The following is a 23,662-nucleotide window of genomic DNA, read 5'->3' on the forward strand; positions in this document are numbered from 1 at the left end:
TTCAATACTGAATCAGATATTTATAGAAGCATGTTGGAAGGTATGGTATATTGTAAGAACTTTAGTAAATGCCACAATATACCCCCCAGTACAGCAATAGTATGATAATTTGAAATACTTTGATAGTAAAAATAATGGGGGCAGGAAAGGACATAGGAAGGAGGAGGATGGGGAGGAGGAAAGAGATGTGAGGTGTGGGGGCTGCAGGTAAATAAGACCCTAGTGTGTAGAACTGTAGTTCAGTTGTTGTGCAGGAGGGTGCTATTGGCAGGGATTGCAGAAGGATAGAAAGGATGGGAGTAATGTAAGAAGGTGGTAGAATAAACCACTAACTGAGTGGTTTGTAAGAAGGAGATAGGGAAAGTGAGGAAAAAAGGAGAAGAAAAGAAGAAAAAAGGGAAGAATTGCAAGAATGAGGAGAGAATTTTTAAATAAAAGAGAGACAAGTTAAAACTTTAACAAAAAGAAATAAAACCTTTTTGGGGGTACTATGGTTTGAACTAAGGGCCTCATGAGTGCTAGGCAGGGTGCTCTACCACTTGAGCCACTCCATCACCCCCTCTCCTCAATTTTTTTTAAAGTCTGAATTTCCTCCTTATTAAGAAGTTGGTGTCTTCTGTGCCCAATCAGTACATGGGGTGCTTCTCTCCAATTTCTGATCCTTAGGTTTTTGTCTGCAGTTCTACTCTGTATTTACTCATGTGTCCCCTTAGGGGCCTGGATGTAAACTCTACATCCTTCTTGTTTTTAAGCTAGAGACTGGAGGCTGAGCTGTAGCCAGGTAGCCTGCTCACTACCTACCCTTCCTTTTGATAGACAGGTTGTGTTGGGTGGCAAGGATTGGCTGCCCTCCCCCACCAGACAGGTGTGGGAGCTGTCACTCAGTCTATTAGCCTAAAAGCTTTCTCCTGGGGTGAGGGTAGGAGTTTGGGGACAGTCAGATTCCTGCAAGCTGAATGGTCTGTGTGGTAGCCTTCAGGACTGAAAGTGGCTAGTTTACCTGAATGGTTTTCAGTTCATCTCTTGTATTAGAGGGATTCTCAGGTTGAAGGTCAGTGATTGTCCCTTTTCTCCACAGTCAGCAACTACCCAGAGCTCCTGAAAGGCTGTCAGCCTTGTGCATGGATGTTTAGCACTTTGGGTGGTATTGTTGTTCTGGAGGCTACTCAGATCCAGGCATGGGAATAAAGAAAGAAAAACATCCACCCACAAAACTCAAGCAGTGGCAGAGGCACAGGATGGAATGGGTTCCTGGTGGCACTTACACAGCTGGGGAGGATTCATGCTTTAAAAGGTTTAGAAGTTGGTCTTGGGCTGGTGGAGTGACTCAAGCAGTAAGAGCACCTGCCTAGCAAAGGTGAGGGCCTGAGTTCAAAACCCAGTGCTACCAAAAAAAAAAAAGTTTGTCTTTCTAGATATGGTCTGTCTATATATGGGTAATCTCTCTCTTTTTTTTTTTTTAGCAAACTAACTGGACCAACTACACTTGTAGACATGAATATAAGGTTTTCTTTCAGGTGGGGGCTTGATGACTGTCAGCAATCTGCCATCTTACTGTTCACCACATGTTTCTCTCTGTGACTAGTACAAAGATTATAGCAATTTAGCATCACAACCTACTTACATTTTTTCAGACATTAATCTCCTGTACCAAAAAAACTGCTCAGAAAGGGAAAACTGCATTCCATTAGATTCTTGAGTTGGGAATTATTGCCAGAATTAAGGTTTTGGCACACCAAAGCCTTAGCTGGCTTAGTTAGCAGGATTTACTTAGGGGATTAGTGATGGGAGGATGATAAAGCCAGCCTACATCTTTCTAAAGAGGCTGTATTAATCAGAGATTATTCTGCAGTGATAACCAACCTTCTGGTTAGCAGTGGCCTACAGCAACTAATCCATACCTGTCTTGGAGGATTTATGGCAGCTGAGAATCTGCTGCTCTGTGCCACTGCTCTTCTACAGATGTCTTCATTTGGGTACCTAGCTGAAGGGATGGCCCCTCTATCCTTGTTTCATGGCAGAGCAAAGGGTAAGAAAGGAATCATGCAATGGCTCCTAATGCTTCCGCTTTGGAGGAGGCATAAGTCACTTCTACTTTCATTACATCAGCAAAGCTGCTATCAGTGGGAGCAGCCTGAGTAAAGGTTTAACAAAATCATTCCTCTGCTGCCTAAGAATTTGGCCTTTTCACATGAAAAATCATTTCAAGATATAACAAGGAGTCCCACAAGGTGGAAATTTTAGCAAGAATTTATTTTATTATACGATGGTAAAGTAAGGAGAAATGGTGTACACTATTTTAGTATAGCAAGGTAGAGTAAGGAGAAATAGTTGTACAAATTTGCATTCCTGTGAGCAATCTATGAGAGTTTCATTTGCTCTACATTCTCACTAAAATTTGGCATTGACATTCTAGTTGAGGCACAGTGGTATTTCATTATGGTTTACAATTGCTTTCTTGACACCAAAGCATGACGAGTACTTTTACTTGTGGCCATATAGATATTGTCTTTCTGTAAGGTGTACATTTCCACTCATTTTAAAATATTTGGGTTGCTTGTCTTTTATCATTAATTTGACATTTGCATGAAAATATCTTCTTCCAGTCCTTTGCTTATACAGTCATGCATTACTTTATGATGGATACACATTCTGAGAAATGTGCTGTCATTGTGTGAACATTATAGAGTGCTTATACAAACTAAGATGGTTATGATATCTCTAGGTGATATGTTTTATGATATCTTCATCAATGGACAAGCACATCCCTGTTCTGCCACTTAATTGACTGTGTGTGTGTATGTGTGTGTGTGTAGAAAGAGTAGGAAAGGGGAAAAAAAGAAATTTTGAATAACACATGGAGTGAGGTTTACACATTTGCCATGCTCCTACACATAAAAGTTTTGGTTCTCAAATATCTGCTGAAGAAAGACTAATACATATTTTAGCACTGTAATAAAAGACAACAAGCTAAAATCAGTTTTTCCCTTCAAACTACTTCAAAGGAACTGTATACCTCAGCCACTCCTATTCTTTTTTTCTAGATGAAAAGTGAAAGTGACCAATACAATTAATAATCCAAAGCCTGTATAATCTCAAATGGACAAAAAAGACTTTTTAGTTTCAGTATTCATAATGATTTCTTCTTTTTATTCCGATAACATGCCAAGAATGTTCCCACCTCAGAGTCTTTGAATTTGCTATTCACACTACTTACAACCTTATTCTTTGCTCAGCTGGTTTTCTCTAAGGATCAAAGTATTAAGTTCAAGTGCCACTTATACAGAAAGGTCTTCCCAGACACCTATATCGATGACCTCCTCACTTCTCCTCACCAGTCTCTTCCCCTCAGTCTGTATGACCTTATGGAGGAGGACATGAACACTCAGTGAATTATTAAACACTATAAAATGATGTTTTCAGGGCTGGTAGTATGGCTCAAGTGGTAGAGCCCCTTTCAAGTTTAAGCCCAGTACTGCAAAAAAAAAAAGATATTTTCAGGTAGCATAAAGTAACAGCTAAGAAGATAATAAAACAGAGTCATTTCTACAATAAGAATGTTATCTGCTTTATCCATTGCTGTATCCCGGGGTAGTGCCTACAAATGAACTTCCCTAGTATACTTAATTATTCAGGCCACTGTGCTGGACTCTGTACAAGGTTAAGATTGTCTTCATTCTCTAGAACTTTGAGAAACTACCATATCAAATGTGAGCTAATGTTCCTAAGCACAACAGTTTTGGTTCATAAATATCTACTAAGGAAAGGTAGATTTTAATATCATGTGAAGAACAGCCAGGTTTTGGTAGCTCACGCCTGTAATCCTACACATTCAGGAGGCAGAGATCAGGAGGATTGCAGTTCAAAGCCAGACCTGGACAAATAGTTTGTGAGACCCTATCTTGAAAAATCCTATCACAAAAAAAGGGCTGGTGGTAGAGCTGGTGGAATGGCTTAAGTGCTAGAGTATCTGCCTACCAAGTTTGAGGCCCTGAGATCAAACCCCAGTCTCACAAAAAAAGAGGGTGCGAGTGGGGGGGCTGGTGAAGTGACTCAAGTGGTAAGAGTGCCTGCCTAGCAAGCACTGAGGCCCTGAGTTCAAACTGAAGTGCTGCCAAAAAAAAAAAAAATCATGTGAAGGAAATAAGCAACATATAGTAAATGAAAATTTAAGAAAGGCCCGGTGGAGTGACTGAGCGCCTGCTGTGAGGCCCTGAGCTCAAATCCCAGTCTGCCAAAAAATTAAATAAACTCAATAATTCAATAATGGATACACTCTTAAAAAGTTTTAAAGTTCAAATTTATATTCTTATGAATTGTATAAATCCTCTGAATTTGTTAATTAGGGTCTAAGACTATATGAGATATCAAATTTTTATGATTCCTCTACTTATAATAAAAAAGTGAAATTTGTAGATTTAGAATAGCATATTGAGAAGTGCTCTGTTTGGAATCAGAGAGCCTGCCATGGACAAGCCTGGATCACTGGAAAATTAACTCTGAGACTCAGTTTACCATTAGGGATACCTATCCAGAATAACCACAGGGTTGTTGTGAGGCTCAAGAAATAAAAGCAAACCAATTATAAACAACATTTATCAGCTATTTAGAAACAGACTAAATACATTTACTATTCACATAAACCACATAATCCTATGAGGTAGCTTACTGCTACCTCATAGCTTACTGATGCAGTAACTGAGATACAAAGTGATTATAGGACTTTAACCAAGGTCACAAAACTTGTAAAGACAGGCTTCAAACCTAGAGCCTGTGCTCTAAATAGTTATGCTTTATGTTTTCCAGAGAGTAAAGAGTTGTTCAAGGGTGATGTATCAGTAATATTTAGATCAAGTTCTTGTAGCAACGATTAGGAGACTGAGGACTGGGGATGTAGCTCAGTGACAGAGCACTTGCCTAATATGTGCAAGGCCCTGGGTTCCATCCCCAGCATCTCAGAAAAATAATAAGGAGGCTACATAGTAATATCCAGCTTCTCCTAAACCCAGCTCATGCCTACTGAGCCTAAAGCCAATGCTATTGGTATTCTTGGTAACTACATCTGATTCTCAGCAAAAATTGTGAGAGCAAATAAAAGTCAATGCTGAGTCACTATATAAGTCCTGATTCTGCACAGTATGCTATAGCTGGCAACTATTCCTTTGTTTTGACTTAGCCAAACTGGGAAATGAAGGCCAACATTGAACTTGCATCTCAAATCTGGAAAAGCCTTTCTGAATTCCTATGTATCAACCATTGTTAGAAAGAATAAGTACAAATCAGGGGAATTAAGTTTAATCCTTGTAATAAATAAAGAGGGTCTTACCCAGAGTAGGGAGAAATCTCTTCCAACAGCACTCTTAGGAAGGACAGGGATTTACTGTACTTTTGCACTATTTGCTAAAGCATTCTAATAAGCCAATGTCAGAGAAAGCATACTATGTCAGGATGAGGAAGCTCATCTGTCTTCTATACTCACTGCATATTTAAACTCATTACATTTTTTTCCCTTTGGAAAGGACTTGTTTTCAATAAATAATTCCTTCTTTGTGGTGTGAACCATAGTCTCAAGATCACCCATACAATTATGGCATCTGGTTATTTTCTTAGATTTTTAGCTCTAGCAGAAGAAATTTGTAATTTTTTTTGAGACAAGATCTTGCTATTATAGCTTAGGCTGGCCTTGAACTTGTGATTCTCCTGCCTTTGCCTCCTAAGTGCCAGAATTATAGGCATGTATTACCATGTCCAGCTCTGTAACTTAAGAAGAATCTTCCAACTTTAGCTAATCTTGGATCTGAATAATGAATATAAGCAATGGAAAAAGTCTGGATAATTCTGACAAAGAAATTCATCTTTTATACTCAGCAGGTTTATGTGATTTATGAGGACAATTTATATTATCAGAATTATTCTTGCCAAGTTTAAACAGTTAAGATAAAATACCAACTTCAAAGACAAGAGGAAAGAGTGAAATGAAATCATTAGGGTGTATAGCTCAGTGGTGGAGCATTTGCCTAGAATGCAGAAGGCCCTGTGTTTGACTTCCAGCACCAAAAAGAAACAAAAGACTGAAAGTGCTAATTTAGTTTTAAACCATCCCACTAAAACTAAATAAGAATGTCTGGGCACAAATGGCTCATGTTTATAATCCTAGCTACTCTGGAGGCAGAGATCACAGTTTGAAGTCAGCCCTGGCAAATAGTTCATAAGATCCTATCTTGAAATTACCCATCACACAAAAATAGGCTAGTGGAGTGGCTCAAGCGGTAAGAGTTCCTGCCTTGCAAGCATCAGGCTCTGAGTTCAAACTCCAGTGCCACCAAAAATAAAAAATGTATCTATATCATCTATCTATGCATATATATAAGAATAAGATATGTCTTATAGAAATTAACTATATTTTCCAAAGCGAAGTATAACTTGTGAGGACAAAAAGATTTTATAAATTCTGGGTTGTCATATCTGTTTCTGATTTCAATCTATTGTAATATGTTGTTTGGTTGAGGTATGTGAAGAAAATCTGTACATTCAGTTGGAATAGGGAGGAATATTTTAATAAACATTTCAGATAGTTGTGCATATCCTTCTTTGATACTACACTAAGAATCAAAAGTGGCAGTTTGTTAAGGTTAGTTGCAATGTGGAATCCAAAACCATTATCAAGTAATTTTCTTTCTGTGTACATTAAAACTCATTACACTTAGAATGGATATTAGACCATGAAAAATTTTATAACACCATGTACTAGCCATTTGGGAAACAAACAAAATTGTTTGCTTACACTGCTCAGATCATCCATCCATTGATAAATTTCACAGTTGTTAACACCATCACTGAGATCATCAGAAAGATCAGAAAAGTCTTTAAGGAAGGCTTCATTTTAGGAAGTTGTGAAGTTCATAGAGAGAATTAGAAGTTTTCTAATTTTTTTTTACATACTGGGAATTAAACTAAGGGCAGGTGCTCTACCACTTGAGCCATCTAGTTTGTTTCTCAGATAGGTTCTTCTGCTAACTTTGCCTGGGCTGGTCTCAAACCTAGATCCTCCTGTCTCCACCTCCTGAGTACCTGGAATTACAGGTGTGCACCACTATACTTGGCCAAGTTTTCTAAAATTCTAATTTTCACTTGAAGGCTCAAATTGTATCACTGGTAACAAATATGTTGTATTCCTTGAAGTGGCAGGATTCGTTAGTTCATTTGGAGATGAAGTTACCTAATTGTGAATAACCTGTTTGTCTCAATGATTAATAAATGCTCCATGAGAAAAACAGCTAGATTATGTCCCAAATCTAAACATTATGTGAACTCCTTTTATTCAATATAGCCATCATGCTTGGATACACAGGAGAAGTGTTTTATGGATGTATACATGTTTTTCCACAAAGAATAATAAATATATGTACTCAAGAGTCAAGATTTAATAATGAGTTTTTACTGCTTCATCAAGGGTGTTTGTTTTTAAGTGAAATAAGCTTCTTTTTTTTTTGAGTGTGTGAGACAGTAAAGAATAATAGTGTGTCTTGTTGGGTACCAGTGGTTCATGCCTGTAATCCCAGCTACTCAAGACGCAGAGATCAGGAGGAGCAGTTTGAAGCCAGCTCTGGGCAAATAGTTCAAGAGACACTATCTCAAAAAAACCATCACAAAAAATGGACTCGTGGAGTGGCTCAAGGTATAGGACCTGAGTTCAAACTCCAGTACCACCAAATAAATGAACAGAAGTGTCTTGATTGATGCTAAGGCTTTATCTACCACTACGTTTGCACCATCAGTACAAATGTGAACATAATGAAAAGGCAAATTAATGTCTTAGGTTATTATGAAAGTACTCTAACTTCACAGCTCTGGGGGTTTATGGACCACACTTTAAGAATTATTCTCTTTAGTAAAGTACATTAATAACTATAATATCTATATTGAGAAGTACCACCTTCTGGTTTTCTTCTTGGAAATTATCTTGGTACCACCTACATAATTATTTTGACTAGATGTTGTCATTGAGATAATCTGATATTTACTTAAACATATGATTTGCTTTACCAACAAATAGACCTATGATCGCCAAACATTTCTATTGGGCACTCTATCAAAACAACTGTTGAGCTGATATTCCTTACATGTGTATATTTTTCTATAAATCATATATAGTGGCTTACTAATATATATTGCACCTAAGCTATAACTCCAAAAATAGGAATTTAGAGCTGGCAGAATTGCCCAAGTGGTATGGCACCTACCTAGTGAGTGTGAGGCCCTCAGTTCAAATTCCAGTACCCCCCCAAAAAAAGAAAAGAAATTTAAAAGGATGAGAAAGAAATTATATTTTTTTTCATACTGAGGATTGAACTCAGGACACTGTACATGTTAAGCAGTTGCCTGATCACTAAACTCACTTCCAGCCCTAAACACTATTCCTTAAATGCTTTATTATCAATAAAACATTTCTTTGCCTTTACCAAAAGAAATATTAGTGAGAGAAATTTAACTTGATATGCTTTATTACTATAAAATTTGGGTATTATGCCATGGGACAAAGTGATATAAAATTCTGGTCAAAGGTTTAGTTTATTTTAATGTTTGATATTAAGGGCTCTCATAGTTTAAAAAAAGCCCTGTAGACAATTACGCATTTAAATTGAAGAGTTGCCTTCACTCACTAAATCATACTATTAATTTCTTAGTTTATAAATTATAAATATACTTTTATTGAAATTTAACTAACAATCTTCTACCTCCCTAGATATTAACAAATTGTTCTTGCAAAGTTTTTGTGTTCTCATATATATACATTTTTGGGAGGGTGGTACTGGGCTTTAAATTCAGGGGCTTATGTTTGTTAGGCAGGTGCTCTACCACTTGAGCTAACTCCCAGTCCTGTTTTCATATTTTAAATAAAAGGGTTCAAAACTAACTTTAAAAGATTTTAAAACAGATAACTGGTTTTAGAACTAAATGTTTAGATAGGAGAGATTTACAAATCATGTACATCATTTTTGGCAACAAAATTCCATGATGATGAATATATTTCCAAACACCTGTAGTCAAAAAGCTTTTGAAAAGTGTTCTTTCAAAACATAGGTACAGATTTTTCTCACTCATTGTTAAATGTTCCTTTTCCCTTGAAGTGATAGATTTAATGTGGGGTTTTGTGCATTTGCATGTACATGTAGAAAATAATTCATGCAAAGAAGTTACATGAATTCCTTTGTGGTTAATGCTTGTGCTTAACAAACTGTCTATGGTAGGCTTAAAACATCTTACCATGAAGTTGTGTCTACAGTTTTATTTTTTGTTTTCAGATGAAAATAAACAGTAATTTGGTTATCATATTCAAGTTATTGGCTCCAGGAAGATACTAGGTCAAATTTAATCATAGCACTAGCCTTGAATGGATTCCAGGGGAATCTCAATTTTCAGCAACTGCTACCAAGCCAGCTAATCCCCAGGAACTCCTCTGAGTGATAAAGCATCCTATCCAGTCATGTCCTACATAGAGCCAAAGTTTGAGATCAAACTGCCCTCTTGTGGTGAAAATTGCTGTTTTGTCTTCAGATATTTGCTCTTTACATGCAAGTTTTTAATCTACTTGGCATTGTTATTGTACATATAGTAGTGATAATTTATTATTATCTTATTAAGTGTATATATTCTTTCTATATATATATTACATACATAGATGAAGATAGATATATTTTTGTGATGCTGGGGATTGAATCCAGGGCCTTGCACATACTAAGCAAAAGCCATACAATTAAGCTATCTCTTTAGCCCTATTTTTAATATTATTATGTTTTATTAATTTATTATTCCCATAACATAAAATTCACTTTTAAAATACAAATTCACCCACTCCGCCCCCTCCCTTCGCCCCCCCACCCCCTCAATACCCAGCAGAAACTATTTTGCCCTTATTTCTAATTTTGTTGTAGAGAGAGTATAAGCTATAATAGGAAGGAACAAGGGTTTTTGCTGGTTGAGATAAGGATAGCTATACAGGGCATTGACTCACATTGATTTCCTGTGCATGTGTGTTACCTTCTAGGTTAATTCTTTTTGATCTCACCTTTTCTCTAGTTCCTGGTCCCCTTTTCCTATTGGCCTCAGTTGCTTTTAAGGTATATGCTTTAGTTTCTCTGCGTTAAGGGCAACAAATGCTAGCTAATTTTTTAGGTGTCTTACCTATCCTCACCCCTCCCTTGTGTGCTCTTGCTTTTATCATGTGCTCAAAGTCCAATCCCATTGTTGTGTTTGCCCTTGATCTAATGTCCACATATGAGGGAGAACATATGATTTTTGGTCTTTTGGGCCAGGCTAACCTCACTCAGAATGATGTAACACAGGTTATTCCAGAGGCACCTGCCACCCATGTTTATTGCAGCACTATTCACAATATCAAGTTATGGAAACAACCAAGATGCCCTACTACTGATGAATGGATCAAGAAAATGTGGTACTTGTACACAATGGAATTTTACTCAGCCGTGAAGAAGAATGAAATCTTATCATTCTCAAGTAAATGAATGGAACTGGAGAACATCATTCTGAGTAAGGTTAGCCAGGCTCAGAAGATCAAAAATCATATGTTCTCCCTCCTATGCGAACTTTAGATCTAGGGCAAATACAGCAATGTTGTTGGACTTGGGTCACATGACAAGGAGAGAGCACATACGGGAGGTATGGAAATAGGTAGTAAACCCAAAACATGAAATCATTTGATGTCCCCACTCCAGAGGAACTAATACAGAAATCTTAACGAGAAGGGGATCAGAAACCAGTGTAAAGATCAATTAGGGATGACTCAATTTGGGTTGTAACACATTGTACATGGAAGCAATGCTAGGACTCTCTCTGTATAGGTATCTTTAACTCAACTAGCAAAAACACTTTGTCTTTCTTATTATGCTTATGTCTTCTCTTCAACAAAATTAGAGATAAGGGCAGAACAGGTTCTGCCTGGAAGCGTGGTGGGGAGAGGGGGAGACAGTGATGGCAGGGGGCAGGGGGGAGAAATGACCCAAACAATGTATGCACATGTGAATAAATAAATTTTTTAAAAAAAGTTGTTTTAGTACTCACTCTAGTGATAATGAGTGTAACTCATTAGAGTCTACTAGCATTATTACTTTTTACCACTTAAAGTGGAATATAGGCTGGTGGTGTAGCTCTGTGATAGCACATGCTTAGCACACGTGAGGTCCTGGGTTCAATCCCTGGCATCAAAATAAATAAACAGAATAAATACAATCAAATGGATTCTAGAAACCTTACCATTTAGATTGGCTTTCATTCTATGATACAGTGCTAATTTTTTCTTTCAACCATGAAATGTGATTTTTAGAACTTCAATTAGTCTATCATTTCATTGTACTTTCTTCATTCCTAGGTTTCCAACTTTCTTTCTAGTACCACTTCCCTTCTTTCCTGAAGGAAAATTCTTTTACAGCAGAGCTGGTGATAAATTCTGTTGTTTTCCTTCATTTGGAAAATGACTTGATTTCACCTTCATTCCTGAAGGGTATTCTTGTTAGATAGGCACTGGCATTGAATTCAAGGCCTCACACTTGCCAGGAAGGTGCCATAACACTTGAGCCACTCCACCAGCCCTTTTTTGTGTTGGGTATTTTTGATAGGGTCTCATGAATTATTTATATTTACCCAGGCTGGCTTTGAACCACAATCCTCCTGATCTCTGCCTCCAGAGTAGCCAGGATTATAGGTGTAAGCCACCTGCACCTGGCTTGTTCTTTTCCACCACTTAAATGTGCTACTTCCTTCTCACCATCATGGTTTCTATAATATGGTATTATTTAAAATAATTATTTTCCTATAGGAAATATGTCATTTCTCTGTGGCTATTTTCAGTATCCTTGTATTTATTAGAAATTTGATTAAGAAATGTTTGGATGCCACTTTCTCTGGGATTTTTCTTATGGTTTGCTGGGCTTCTATGTAGCTTTGTCTTTCACCAGTATTCTTCAAATGCTTTTTTGGTCTTGCACTTTCCCCTTTTACTTAAATATTAGTTTCTTATTACCCAATAGGTCCCTGAGGCTTTTTTCATTTTTTCTTTAATTTAGTCTCTCTCTGCTGTTCAGATTGGGTAATTTCTACTTATCCACCTTCCAGTTCACTGACTGTTTTCTTTTCATCTACGTAATACTGAGTCTACTCAATGAGTTTGTTACTATATTTCAGTTCTAAAATTTCCATTAAATTCCTTTCTACATCTTCACTGAAGCTTTCTTTCAGTTCATTTTAGGAGTATTCACTGTTATCTTGGAAATTTTTTTATAATTGCTACTTTCAAATCTGTCAGATAATCCATCTTTTTAGAATAGGCTAATTCTCCTTACGCATACATGTTAGGTGACATTTTGAGTATGTGAATTTCTGAGCATTTTATCTTATGTAGAATCTTTTTTTTTTTTTTTTGGCAGTACTGGGGTTTGAACTAAAGAGCCTCACGCTTGCTAGGCAGGCACTCTACCACTTGAGCCATAACACCAGTCCAGAATCTTAATTTTAAAATTTATTTTTATTTACTTTTTAGCAGGCAACCAGTCGCATTGGATTCAGGCCACGAGTTCCAAGTAGCACATTGTGGGTTTGTTTCCAGTGTCAGTTCAGCACCTTTATAGCTATTGGGATTTGTCTCCTGTGCACATAACCCAGAGGATTTGGCTGGTCGCAGTTCACTTCTCAGTAAACATACACTGTTTAGAGTCAGCCACACATGCACTGAGGGTGAGAAGGTACTCATAGCAACTTTAAGAACTCACTCTCCCAAGTTTCTTCCTCTCCTCAATCTCATTACTTTCTGGTTCCCTGGGGCTCACCTTGCAGTCCTCCAGCTACAAACTGGAGCTTTAGTTACCCTACTATGCTGCCCACTTTTAACAAATATGACTATACCCTTGTGAAACACTGGGGGGAAGAGTGAAAAAAAGAATGGGCATTTGTTTTACTCTGTTGAAACCACAGCTTCTCCAATGGGTGAGAAAGATTCCCCTTCCTCAGAGTTTTGGTTTTCTTTACAGGCTTTCCTTTAATCCAGTGGAAAGTAACTTTTTCTTATTAGTACCTTCCAGAATCCTTTATAACACCTGATCAAATCTTCTTTCCCCAATAACTATTCCAATGAACGGTAAGGATTTATGCTGAATGTCTGTGTAAGTATTACTAAACTTTAATGACAATGAACAAACAAAAAGTTAAAGAAATTCTATGCTTAACCAATAAATTGCTGCAACTTTTGTAGCTACCGGTGTTCCTCAACTTTGAAACATACCATTTTTTAAGAAATACAGAAAAGCTTGATTATAATGGAAATAACATACAGAATGCTCTGGCTTTTGCTCTTGAGGATTCTTTAGAAAGTTAAACTCTGGATAGCATTAGATTGCAGCAACTATAGCTCAGGACATTACGGAAAAAGATTTAGATGATAGAATCAGTTACAGTGTGGAATACATTTCAACCCAGCCTTCCAATGGAGGTAATCCATCAGATGCAAGAGTTGGATGATAAACTGACACAAATCTCAGCAATAACAAACTAAGGTAAAATGAATAAACAACATTGACGTTACTGAGGTAGCAAAAGTATGTTCTGGTTTGATAAGAATATAGCAATAATGCTGAGAGGTCAATAAGATCAGAAGACAGTACCTTCAGATAAAGAGAATGAGAAATAATCTGATTCAAGAAATGTACTTCACTGTGATGACAAGCAAATTGGAAAAAAGCAGGTTAAAAGTATTTTTAAATAGTTCAGGATAAAGAAAATATTTCGTAATAGCTAGGCAGGCACTCTACCACTTGAACCACTCCAACAGCCTCCTAGCATGGAAATTCTATGAACAGAGAAAATGCAGAGATGGATTAACATGGATATAAGGTTCTGGAAAAGGTCTGCATAAGTAACTTATGCTCATTTAACCCCACTACCCATTTTGTTTCTTTTTTCTTTTGTACTATTGAGATTGAACCCAGGAGCTGTCACTTTAGCTATACCCCTAGCCCTTTTGTTTGTATTTTGTTTTTGAGATAGGGTCTAACTTTGTCTGTGTTGGTACAAAAGTGTACCACCACACTCACCTACTTTTTTTCTTTTTTGACAATACTGAATTTTGAAATCAGGGCCCTGTGCTTGCTATACTGGAGCTGTATTACTTGAGTCATGCCCCCAGTCCTTTTTTTTGAAAAAGTCTGGAACTTTTTCCCTGGGCTAGCCTCAGGTTGCAATACTCCTGTGAATCCCACATAGCTAGGGTTACAGGCAAGTATCACACCTTTGTTTTTTGTTTTTTTTTTTTTAACTATGGAACACTTCACGAATTTGCATGTCATCCTTGCGCAAGGGCCATGCTAATCTTCTCTGTATCGTTCCAGTTTTAGTATATGTGCTGCCGAAGCAAGCACAAGTATCACACCTTTTTTATGGGTTGAGTTTTGCTTTTTGTTTTTTGGCAGTACTGCAGTTTGAACTCAGAGCTTTGCACTTGGTAGGCAGACAATCTACCACTTGAGCCATGCCCTTAGCCCCTTTCTTATGGGTTGAGATGGGGTCTAAATTGTTTTTTTTTTTTTGCTGGGTCTGGCCAGCAAAAAAAAAAGAGATTGATCCTCCCAATCTCTGCCTCTTGAGTAGCTGAAATAACAGGCATGAGCCACCATACTTGGCTCTTCTACTTCTTAAAAGCAACAAAATTATAGAAACTTTAGCTCAAGGATTCACATTTATACAATGCTACCTCTAAAGGGCAGAACACCACCAATCTAAAGTGAAATGTCCCATATCTCTTCCTTGAGGGATACTGTGATTTGTAAAAGGACTGAAAAATACAAGAAAAGAAAGAACAAACTTGGGATTGGGGGGTGTAGTCCAGTGACAAAGCACTTGCCTAGCATGCACAGGCTCTTGATTTCCATCAGCACCACAAAAAATACAAACAAAATAAACAAACAAAAAAACCCCATAAAAACAAAAGAGAACTTTATAGTGTAAGTTCGTTTTAGTATGAACATTAATGCAATATCTATCTTGATACTTTCATTCAGATAAAAAACGATGGCAGATGATGGCGTAAAGCTAATTTGATTACAATTTTATAAGCTATTTTCAAAAGTGAAAATAGAAGGCTTTTAAAAATAGCTTAAAAGGTAATGTGTCATAGTGTGATGTTTCTGTAATGGTTGGTAAGGCTTACATCTAAATTTGATGCATTGAAACAGTTCTTTTCTCAGCCACAGGCTATGCATCTGGAAGAGTCTGGCTACGGGTACCACTTCTTGTCTTCAGCTGTGACTGTGCAATGTCAGCAAGTGCACTTTGGATCTTTTCCAGAAGCATGTCTCCTCGATAAACCACATCCTCCAGACATGTAGCAGCTTCATGGTTTTCTTCTTCTAGCTTATATAAGCTAGCTGCCTTTACAAAACACAAAACATAAAATCAGCAGAGATGAGGATACAAACTGCAGCAGAGATATTTACTTTTAAATCTAGATGATTTTGCAACCATTGTATTTTATTTTCCAGTAACAGGAATTGTAAAAAAATCAAATAACTAAAGAATTGTCCCTATATAAATTATTAAAACAATGGATTTTCAATTAGAAACACCTAAGTATCTATATGTGGTTTTCTTCCACAGTGCTTTTGACACTTATTTTAATTCCAGTGCCACCCTGTGCTAGGAAAAAAAACTAAGGAACATAGGCTTTCTTATAAATTGAAATTGGATAACTATTCAGGGAACTCAGTTTTCTATTACTAGCAATATTCTCATAAGAGATTTTTACCTGTAAAGCAGCTGTAGATTCTTCACTGGGTAAGGAATCGATCAAAACATCAATGTCTTTTGCTGTTCGTGCAATCAATGCTGCGAAAAGCTGAGCATACTCTAGAGAACAATGACTCAATCAGGATATCAGAGAATCTCAAGTTTTCAGAAATAAAAATTAAATTTAAGTTAATAGAACCAGAAAAGTTCATTTACCTTTTCTGTACTATGATTCTAGTGATTAAAGTATAAAAACTAAAGATAAAATTTTAGCACCAACCTATCACACATTTAACTTCATATTAGTTCAAAATGGGAATTAAGCATAATGTATCATTTTATTTATTAGGACAATATGGTAGTCACTTGAACAAAGGAATTTATAAATGGGATGCCTTCCTTAGGTCCTGCAAGTGAAATTCAGCTAGACTCACACAAGCTCTCCTCTAAAGGACTACCAATCTCTTATTTGTCATGAACAGAATTATGAGATGTATGAAAAAGCTCATTTATTTTATGACAAACAAAACTTGTAGTAATACCTCCAAACAACAACATTTTTAGAAAGTATCCATAAATAAGCTGAATTTCTCAATAAATCTAATTATACAGGATTATAAGAAATGTCAGAGTCAAACCAACAAAAACTGAGAAAACCTATGTACCTTCTGTAGGATTAGCTGGCTGGTCTTTGTTAATTCCTGTTTGAATGTTATTAAAAGAAGCAGGAGGACCACATTGTTGTAACACTCCAATTGCATTACAAAACTGATCTGCAAGCTTGGGCCAAAGAAAATATGTCAAGGTTAGAAAAGATTTATGAATTTTAAGGATCTTATCAGTTATGACAACAACAATCATTGTTTATAATAATAACCTGTGTGAGCATGGGAATACTCCTCAGAGAAAGGAGTAATTTTGTGTAAAATAAAACAGTTATTATTAGCAACAGTTAATTTTTCAGTGATTTCCAGCACTAAACCCAGGGAACTGTATACACAAAACACACATTCTACCACTGGACTATATCCCATTCTGGATTAAATGTTTTAATCAAACAAAGAAACCAAGTTGGGATTCTAGATGATTGGTATCAATCTAACTGAAATAGTTAAACAAGAAATACAAAATAATATTATATATATTATATATATAATAATAATATTGTCAATACTTATTTCAAGCAACAAAGACTTTTTGGGGGTAGTGATAAGAGAAAAAAACATGTCACACACAAAGTATATGATTTCTTTTCTGACAACAGAGTAGTTACAGGTATAAAGAAACAGTAAGAAAATAACTGCTTAAAAAGTCACCTTAAGTAATCAGAAACATGTTTCTTTCAACTCAAGTTATAATCTTCTGTTTATATATAATACATATTCAAATATATTCTTTAAGCAGTTTTGAAGACTGAGACTATAATTTATCTCCAAACTAAACAAACCTATGCTTCCCCACCTACTTCTCTCACTACTCCTGACCCCTCAAACCTCAATTCCTATTTCCAATCAGTGAATAGCATTGCTATTTTCTGTACCATTATTTCAATGACAGAACTCAAAGTCAACTGTTTCCTGTTAAATATCTAATTTGTATTAAGTCTGCTAGTCAAGTCTAACTGTAGATTCTTATTTTCCACTCATCTTCAAATCTGGTTAATACTACCTTTCATCATTATTGCTGCTGCCTTAGTTATCTCAAAGTTACTATTAAAAACTCCCTTATATTGTAGCTCACCACATTATTTTACCCTGTTCAAAGTGGGCACCTGTAATGACACCTGTAATCCTAGCTACTTGGGAGGCAGAGATCAAGAGGATCACGGTTTCAGGCCAGCCTGGGCAAACAGTTCAAAAGACCTACCCATATAAAAAGAGCTGATGGAGTGGCTTAAGTGGTAGGGAGTCTGCCTAGCAAGCATGAGGCCCTAAGTTCAAATTCCAGTACCACCAATAAATAAATAAGTAAGGATAAAATCTTCGACTTCCAGGCTGTTTGAAAGCTTTCAATAATCTAAGTCAACTCTTACAAATTTTTCATTTCTCCTTCATAATTATCTGACTAACCATAAATTCACTTATGTCTAAACGGGTCTGCTACAGTTTCACTGCTTGTGATGGAGTAATAAATGCTCAGAAGCAACACAAACTCAGATTCTCATTCTGGTTCTACTAACCTGAGTAGCTTTGTTTCATTTTAAAATTGGAACATTCCATCTTACAGCACTGTCATGAAAAAGAAAAAATGCAAACAAAAACTATTCAGCACAGAATCTACCTGTTCTGTCCTGCAACATCTTTCAAGATCCATGTGTTCAAAATGAACAAACAGATTTTTTGAAAAATCTATCCCAAGTATTGTATATATAATACAGATATAGTGAACATGACATAACTTCTTCACATGGAGTTTTCAGATGATGGAACAAATGTTAATAGCTATAAAATAATAATGATTAGGGTAAGTGCTAAGAAGATCCCATTTTAGCTCATTTTGCCAAAAACACCCATTTCATTTTAACTCCCTAGTCATATCTGGGTTTTGCATCATTTAAATGTCTCTTGAGTATACGACATCTTTTTCATCTCCTTAAGGAGTATCTCTTTGTAAGTAATGATAGTGCTTATATACACAATAGGCTCTCATACTAGTTAACCTAAAGGCTTCTCTCCCAAATCCGATTATCAGCATTCCTATCCTAAATTAAGGCCATATTCACTGTATCCGTACTATCCTAGTTACAGGATTTGTATAACTATGCAAAAATTTCCCTAAAATAATATTTGTAACCCCCATAATTACAATTTGATTTGTAAAACCTCAAAGGAGTTATCCCCCTGAGAGAGTTAGCTGGCAGCCCAAACAGTCACTGCAAGGTAGTGTTTACCTCGGTGAATTAATCAATATTTAGAGGCTGGCTCTCAGCCTTAAAAGCTCCTATTTTATTTACATCAAGATCAATTTTTCACAAGTAGACTCAAATTCTTCAAGGGCACGCAGACTGGTGTATAAGCAGGAACACCAAGTTATTCGCTTCGCTTCTATTGAGGAAAAAAAAAAAAACTGGCCAGATATCTAGGATTTTCAGTCAGCATATTCCTTCTATTGGCGCCTTACTTGGGACATTAAGTTACAATCAGAGTGACACTAAGAAATGTAACTACCAATAGAAATCTGCTTAATTCTTAACGGGAACAAGCAGGGTATCCCTTAATTAGCATGTACTTCCCACTCGGGCATAGTCAGCAGGAAAAGGGATAGTTAGGGGAGCCCCCTTACAAGGCCAGACCTTTAACACAGACAGACTGAGAAACATTAAAGACTTAAATAAATGGAAAGAAATTCGCAGAAGTTTCGCCGTCATAAAGACGTCAGTTCTCTCCAAACCGATACATGTTCGCTAGAGTAGCCAAGAGCCGCAACAAAACGCTTGGCCTCCGGGCACCGATGCCTCCCGTCTGTAATCCTGGCTATTCAGGAGGCAGAGATCAGAAGTTTCGGTTGGAAGTCAGACCCAGGGAAATAGTTCCCGAGACCCTACCTGGAAATTACCCAACACAAAAAAAAGGACTTGGTGGAGTGGCTCAAGTGGTAGAGCGCGCCTGCCTAGCAAGAGTGGGGCCCTGAGTTCAAGCCCCAGTGCCACCAAAAAACGAACAAAAATACAACACCCGGCCTACAGGAGCGAACAACGATGAAACAGAACATCTCACTCACCAGCTATCACTCCGCCGGAGCTGAGCATGATGGCGAAGCGATGCTCTTGGTTAGCAATAACTACAAAGACTCAAAAGTCAAGAGCACGCCGGGATCCGCTCGGCCGGCTGAGGTTGATGTGGAAAACAAACAAGCGAAGCTTCTGCTTCTCCTCCCAACCGACAGAACCAAGGAGACCCAGAAGCACCGCTGACAGGTCGGTCTTGGGACCAACGCAACCACGCAGCCTGCGGCCCGGGGTTTCCGCCCATACCACCGGGAAACGGCCTCTGGCGTACCGCCGCCGGGCCCAGGGCATTTGGCTGGGCATTTGGCTGACGCCCTTTGTCCGCTCTCCACTCCCGAGGCTTAACTCTCGGACCCCTCTCTTCCCAGCCTTTACATCTGGAAAGAGAAAGGCAGGAACTAATCGAATGAATTTACTCACCGAGTTCACTGCATCCTGCAGCTGCGTCAGCCTGTCCGCCATGTTCCTAGAACAAGCCAAAGCTGCTGCTAGCGCGCGATTGGACAGCTTTAGGACGCGTCACAGCCAATCAAAGAGCCGAGTTTTTGAAAAGGGTGGGGTCAGAGAGAACGCTCTGCCCCAGGAGGGGATGGGACTTTTCTGACGCTTTTTTCTTTAGACTTAGGCAAAGGATGGCTAGGCGGCTTGAGTGAGTCTGGGGTAGGTGGAGGTCCAGTCGCTTTGCGGTTAACTATTCAAGGTTGTTAGTTGTTCAGCACTTCACGGAGATTGTTGGGTTCTGTGGAGTGGGTTTGTGGTTCTTCCAATCCCCTGATCTATTTGGTTTTGATATTGTCTTGAATACTTATTTTCCAGGTCTACCACACAAAGCATAAACACGGCAAGCAGTTTACAAGTACTTGGGAGTCAAGATTGTATACTTGAAACTGAACAGATTGAAATTCACCAATCAGGAAAGCTGAATTAGGGCGTCTACTCTACTCTGTTACTTAGGGGCATGGGAAACTTACCGAAGTGGACTGAGTGCTTGCTTTAGTTTTGAGTGTTGATGTACTGGGGAAACTGATGCATAAGAAATGAAAATGTCAGAAACTAAGCATTAAAGTAGGCTATGCTGGGTACAGAGGACTCTGCAGGTAAAGGCGAGAAAGAGGAAGAAGCGCATTTGGAGTTATGAGGTAAGGTGTGAGCAGGTAACTAATAAGCCTCTTTTGTGAGGAATTTTATGTGAAGAACAAAAGGGTTAGTGGACAGGAAAATGAAGGATTCATGGTGTGTAATGGAAAGAGGAGGTTCTGGAAAAAATAAGTAAAATAAGCAGGTAAGGTACGTTCAATTTTAAGAGAGATCAGCCTCAGAATTTAGACTTAGAGTTGGGACCTATTCGGAGTTTAGGTGTGAAGAGTGATAGTGGAACTTGCTAAAGGAAAGTTAGCCTGGAGATTATCTGGTAAGAAATGAGCTTGAAATTAGCAAATGACTGGGTGTGGACTTCTGACAAATTCTTATAGCATCTTTTTCAGGTGATTATCCCTAATTACCTTCCTAGGGTTGGAGGAAGGTGGGTGTCTTTAGTTTGTTTTCTGTTGCCATACCTGAATGCCACTGACTGGGTAATTTATAAAGAACAGAGTTAACTAGGTAAGGTGGTTCATGCTTGTAATCCCAGCCCTCAGGAAAACAGATGCAGGAGGATCTCAAATTCAAGTCTGCTGTGGGCTACATAGTTTTTTTTGCCTCCAAAACAAAAAGAATAGAGGTTTATTTAGCTTAAGATTTTGGAAGCTAGGAAGAATAATATCAAGGTGCTGTCATCTACTGAGGGCCTTCTTGCTTCATCGTAACATGGAGGAGGGCATCACATGGAAAAGAGTAAGTAGGCCACTGAGAGCTAACTTTTATCAAGCCAGTCCCTTGATAATCCATTAATCCATGAATAGGCCTTTAGGAGATTCTTAAGATCCATCTAAACTATAGAGCCTTTATGACTTAATCATCTTCCAAAGTTCTCGCCTCTCAATTGCCATTAACATGGAACTTGGGGGAGTAAGTTGCCAACACATGGAATTTAGAGAGCACGTTGAAATCATAGTATTGGGGGAACAATCCTTGAGAACTCAGCTCCTTGGATTTATTCCAACTCTTCTGGATAGCTCCACTTCTGCTTCATAGCTCTCCTCCATTCCCATCCCCAACCTACTTACCTACAGACCAAACTGGAAACCTCTCTAGATGGGGTACCTCCTCCAATAAGTGGGATTAATGAAAGAAGGCTGTAATTTGTTTTAACTCTAATTTGGGGGTAATCTGTAATCTCTCACCCTCAGTTGAGAGTGTGCCTTGTTGGATGTCTGCCATGTGCCAAGAAATATTTTGGGTGCTTACTTTGTAAAGATAAAAAAAAAGCCAGGGACTCATTAGATGAGAGTTTTACAGTTGTCCAAGAGTGAGATGAGTTGGACGTAGAGTGTTAACCCTGAAAAGATTAAAACACTTTTGAAGTGGGGTGCTAGTGGCTCACACCTATAATCCTAGCTTCTTGGAGGCAGAGAATCAGGAGGATTGCTGTTTGAAGCTAGCCTTGGCAAATAGTTCATGAGACCCTATCTCAAAAATACCCAACACAAAAAAAAACTATTGGAGTGGCTCAAGCAGTAGAACACCTGCCTAGCAAGCATGAAGCCCTGAACTCAAACCCCAGTACTGCCAAAAAAAAGTTTTTGAAGGAAAAATTAATACGGGTTGGTGACTGGATAGAGTTTAGCTGGCAAGGATTCTGTTAGGTTGGATTAGCTAGAATTCCCCTCATCCCTTTCCTCTTATCAGTTTTTCCATCTGCTGATCCCCACCCTACTCATTGGCTATAAATATCCACTTACTCATGCTGTATTTGGAGTTGAGCCCTGTCTGTCTGCACTGCAAGTTTCCTGTCACAGTGGTCCTGAATGAAGTCTTCCTTACCTTGTTTTAACAAATTTCATCAAATAGGTTTTTCTGTCACAATGACACAGCTACTGTCATTTTTCAGTGGTATACAGAGACCTCAGGGTAATGTTCAGCCATCTCTCTTTGGTTTACAAGGATCACTACAATTGGTTCAGTAAACAGATACAACTTTGGTTCCTGATAAATATTCCAAGTCAAATAATACTCTGCTTCAGCCATGACCCTTGAACTATTGGTTTTCTTCATCTTAGTGGATTCCTTTCAGAATCAGATCTGTGTTTCTTAGCTTTTTGTACTGTAACAAGACTGGATTTAATCAACTAATAAACAGGATTTGGGCTTATAGAATTTAGAGGTTTCAGTTCATTATTGGTTGACTTCACTGCTTTGGGCTGGTGGCAGCATATCCTGACAGGAGTGTGTGGTAGAGCAAGCTGTTCACCTCATAGCCAGGACACAAAAAGAGAGGTGGGAAGAGATCCGGGCTCGTAATCTCCAACAGGGCACCCCAGTTACCCAAAGCATACTACTAGGACCCATGTTTTTAAGTATTTACCATCTCCCAATAGCAGCATTCTAGGGAACAAGTCTTTAACATACTGGCCTTGGGGGGACTCTTAAAATCCAGACAATAACAGGATCCCTTCCCCAGACAAGACTCTCAAAATTTTGCATACGTTTAAAGGGGGTTATGAATCTCTTGAAGCTGTGGACTTTGGGTATAACCCACCTGCCAAACACAGTCTTGTATGCCTAGCTCAGGATTTCTTAATAGCGGTAATGTTGATATTTCAGGCTAGATTACGCTTTATTACTGGGTACTGTCCTGTGCACTGAAGAGTGTTTAGCAGCATCCATACCTTCTACTCATTATATGTCAGTAAGAACTCCCTCACTCCAATTGTGACAAAAGTCTCCAGAGATTTCTAAATGTCTCTTGAATGCAAAAATTGCCCTCCAATTGAAAACCACTGTCTCAATTGTTTATTGTTCTCCTTTCTCAAAGTAATTTCTTCCTTGGTATTTAATTTATATTCTACCAATTTAAATTTTATTCTTTTCATGAGTTAATAGGAAAATTCCTTAAACCAATTAAATTTAGTAGAGTTTATTTGAAAAAAACAAAACAAAACCAAAATGACTTACAGGGCAGTTCCAAGAATATGAGCAGGTTCTGAGAACTCCTACCAGCAAGGTCATTTAAAGAAAAATAGAGGTGAGACACAGCAAACAGCTTAA

General features: G+C 37.9%; 1 protein-coding gene and 1 non-coding gene across 2 annotated transcripts; both read right to left on the minus strand.

Moving 5' to 3' along the window:
- Nucleotides 1-2,235: 2,235 nt before the first annotated feature.
- On the minus strand, nucleotides 2,236-20,015 carry Med21 (mediator complex subunit 21). Its single transcript, XM_020156808.2, has 4 exons — nucleotides 19,937-20,015; nucleotides 16,455-16,569; nucleotides 15,809-15,909; nucleotides 2,236-15,435 (listed from the first exon to the last, which is right to left on the minus strand). The coding sequence occupies exons 1-4, from the start codon at nucleotides 19,976-19,978 to the stop codon at nucleotides 15,259-15,261; spliced, it is 435 nt and encodes a 144-aa protein (XP_020012397.1). The 5' UTR covers nucleotides 19,979-20,015; the 3' UTR covers nucleotides 2,236-15,258.
- On the minus strand, nucleotides 14,320-14,426 carry LOC141426012 (U6 spliceosomal RNA). The gene has a single exon (XR_012451126.1). It is a non-coding gene; the product is annotated as a U6 spliceosomal RNA (small nuclear RNA).
- Nucleotides 20,016-23,662: the final 3,647 nt, after the last annotated feature.

This window comes from Castor canadensis, chromosome 8 (genome assembly GCF_047511655.1).
Source record: "Castor canadensis chromosome 8, mCasCan1.hap1v2, whole genome shotgun sequence".
NCBI classification, from domain to species: Eukaryota; Metazoa; Chordata; class Mammalia; order Rodentia; family Castoridae; genus Castor; species Castor canadensis.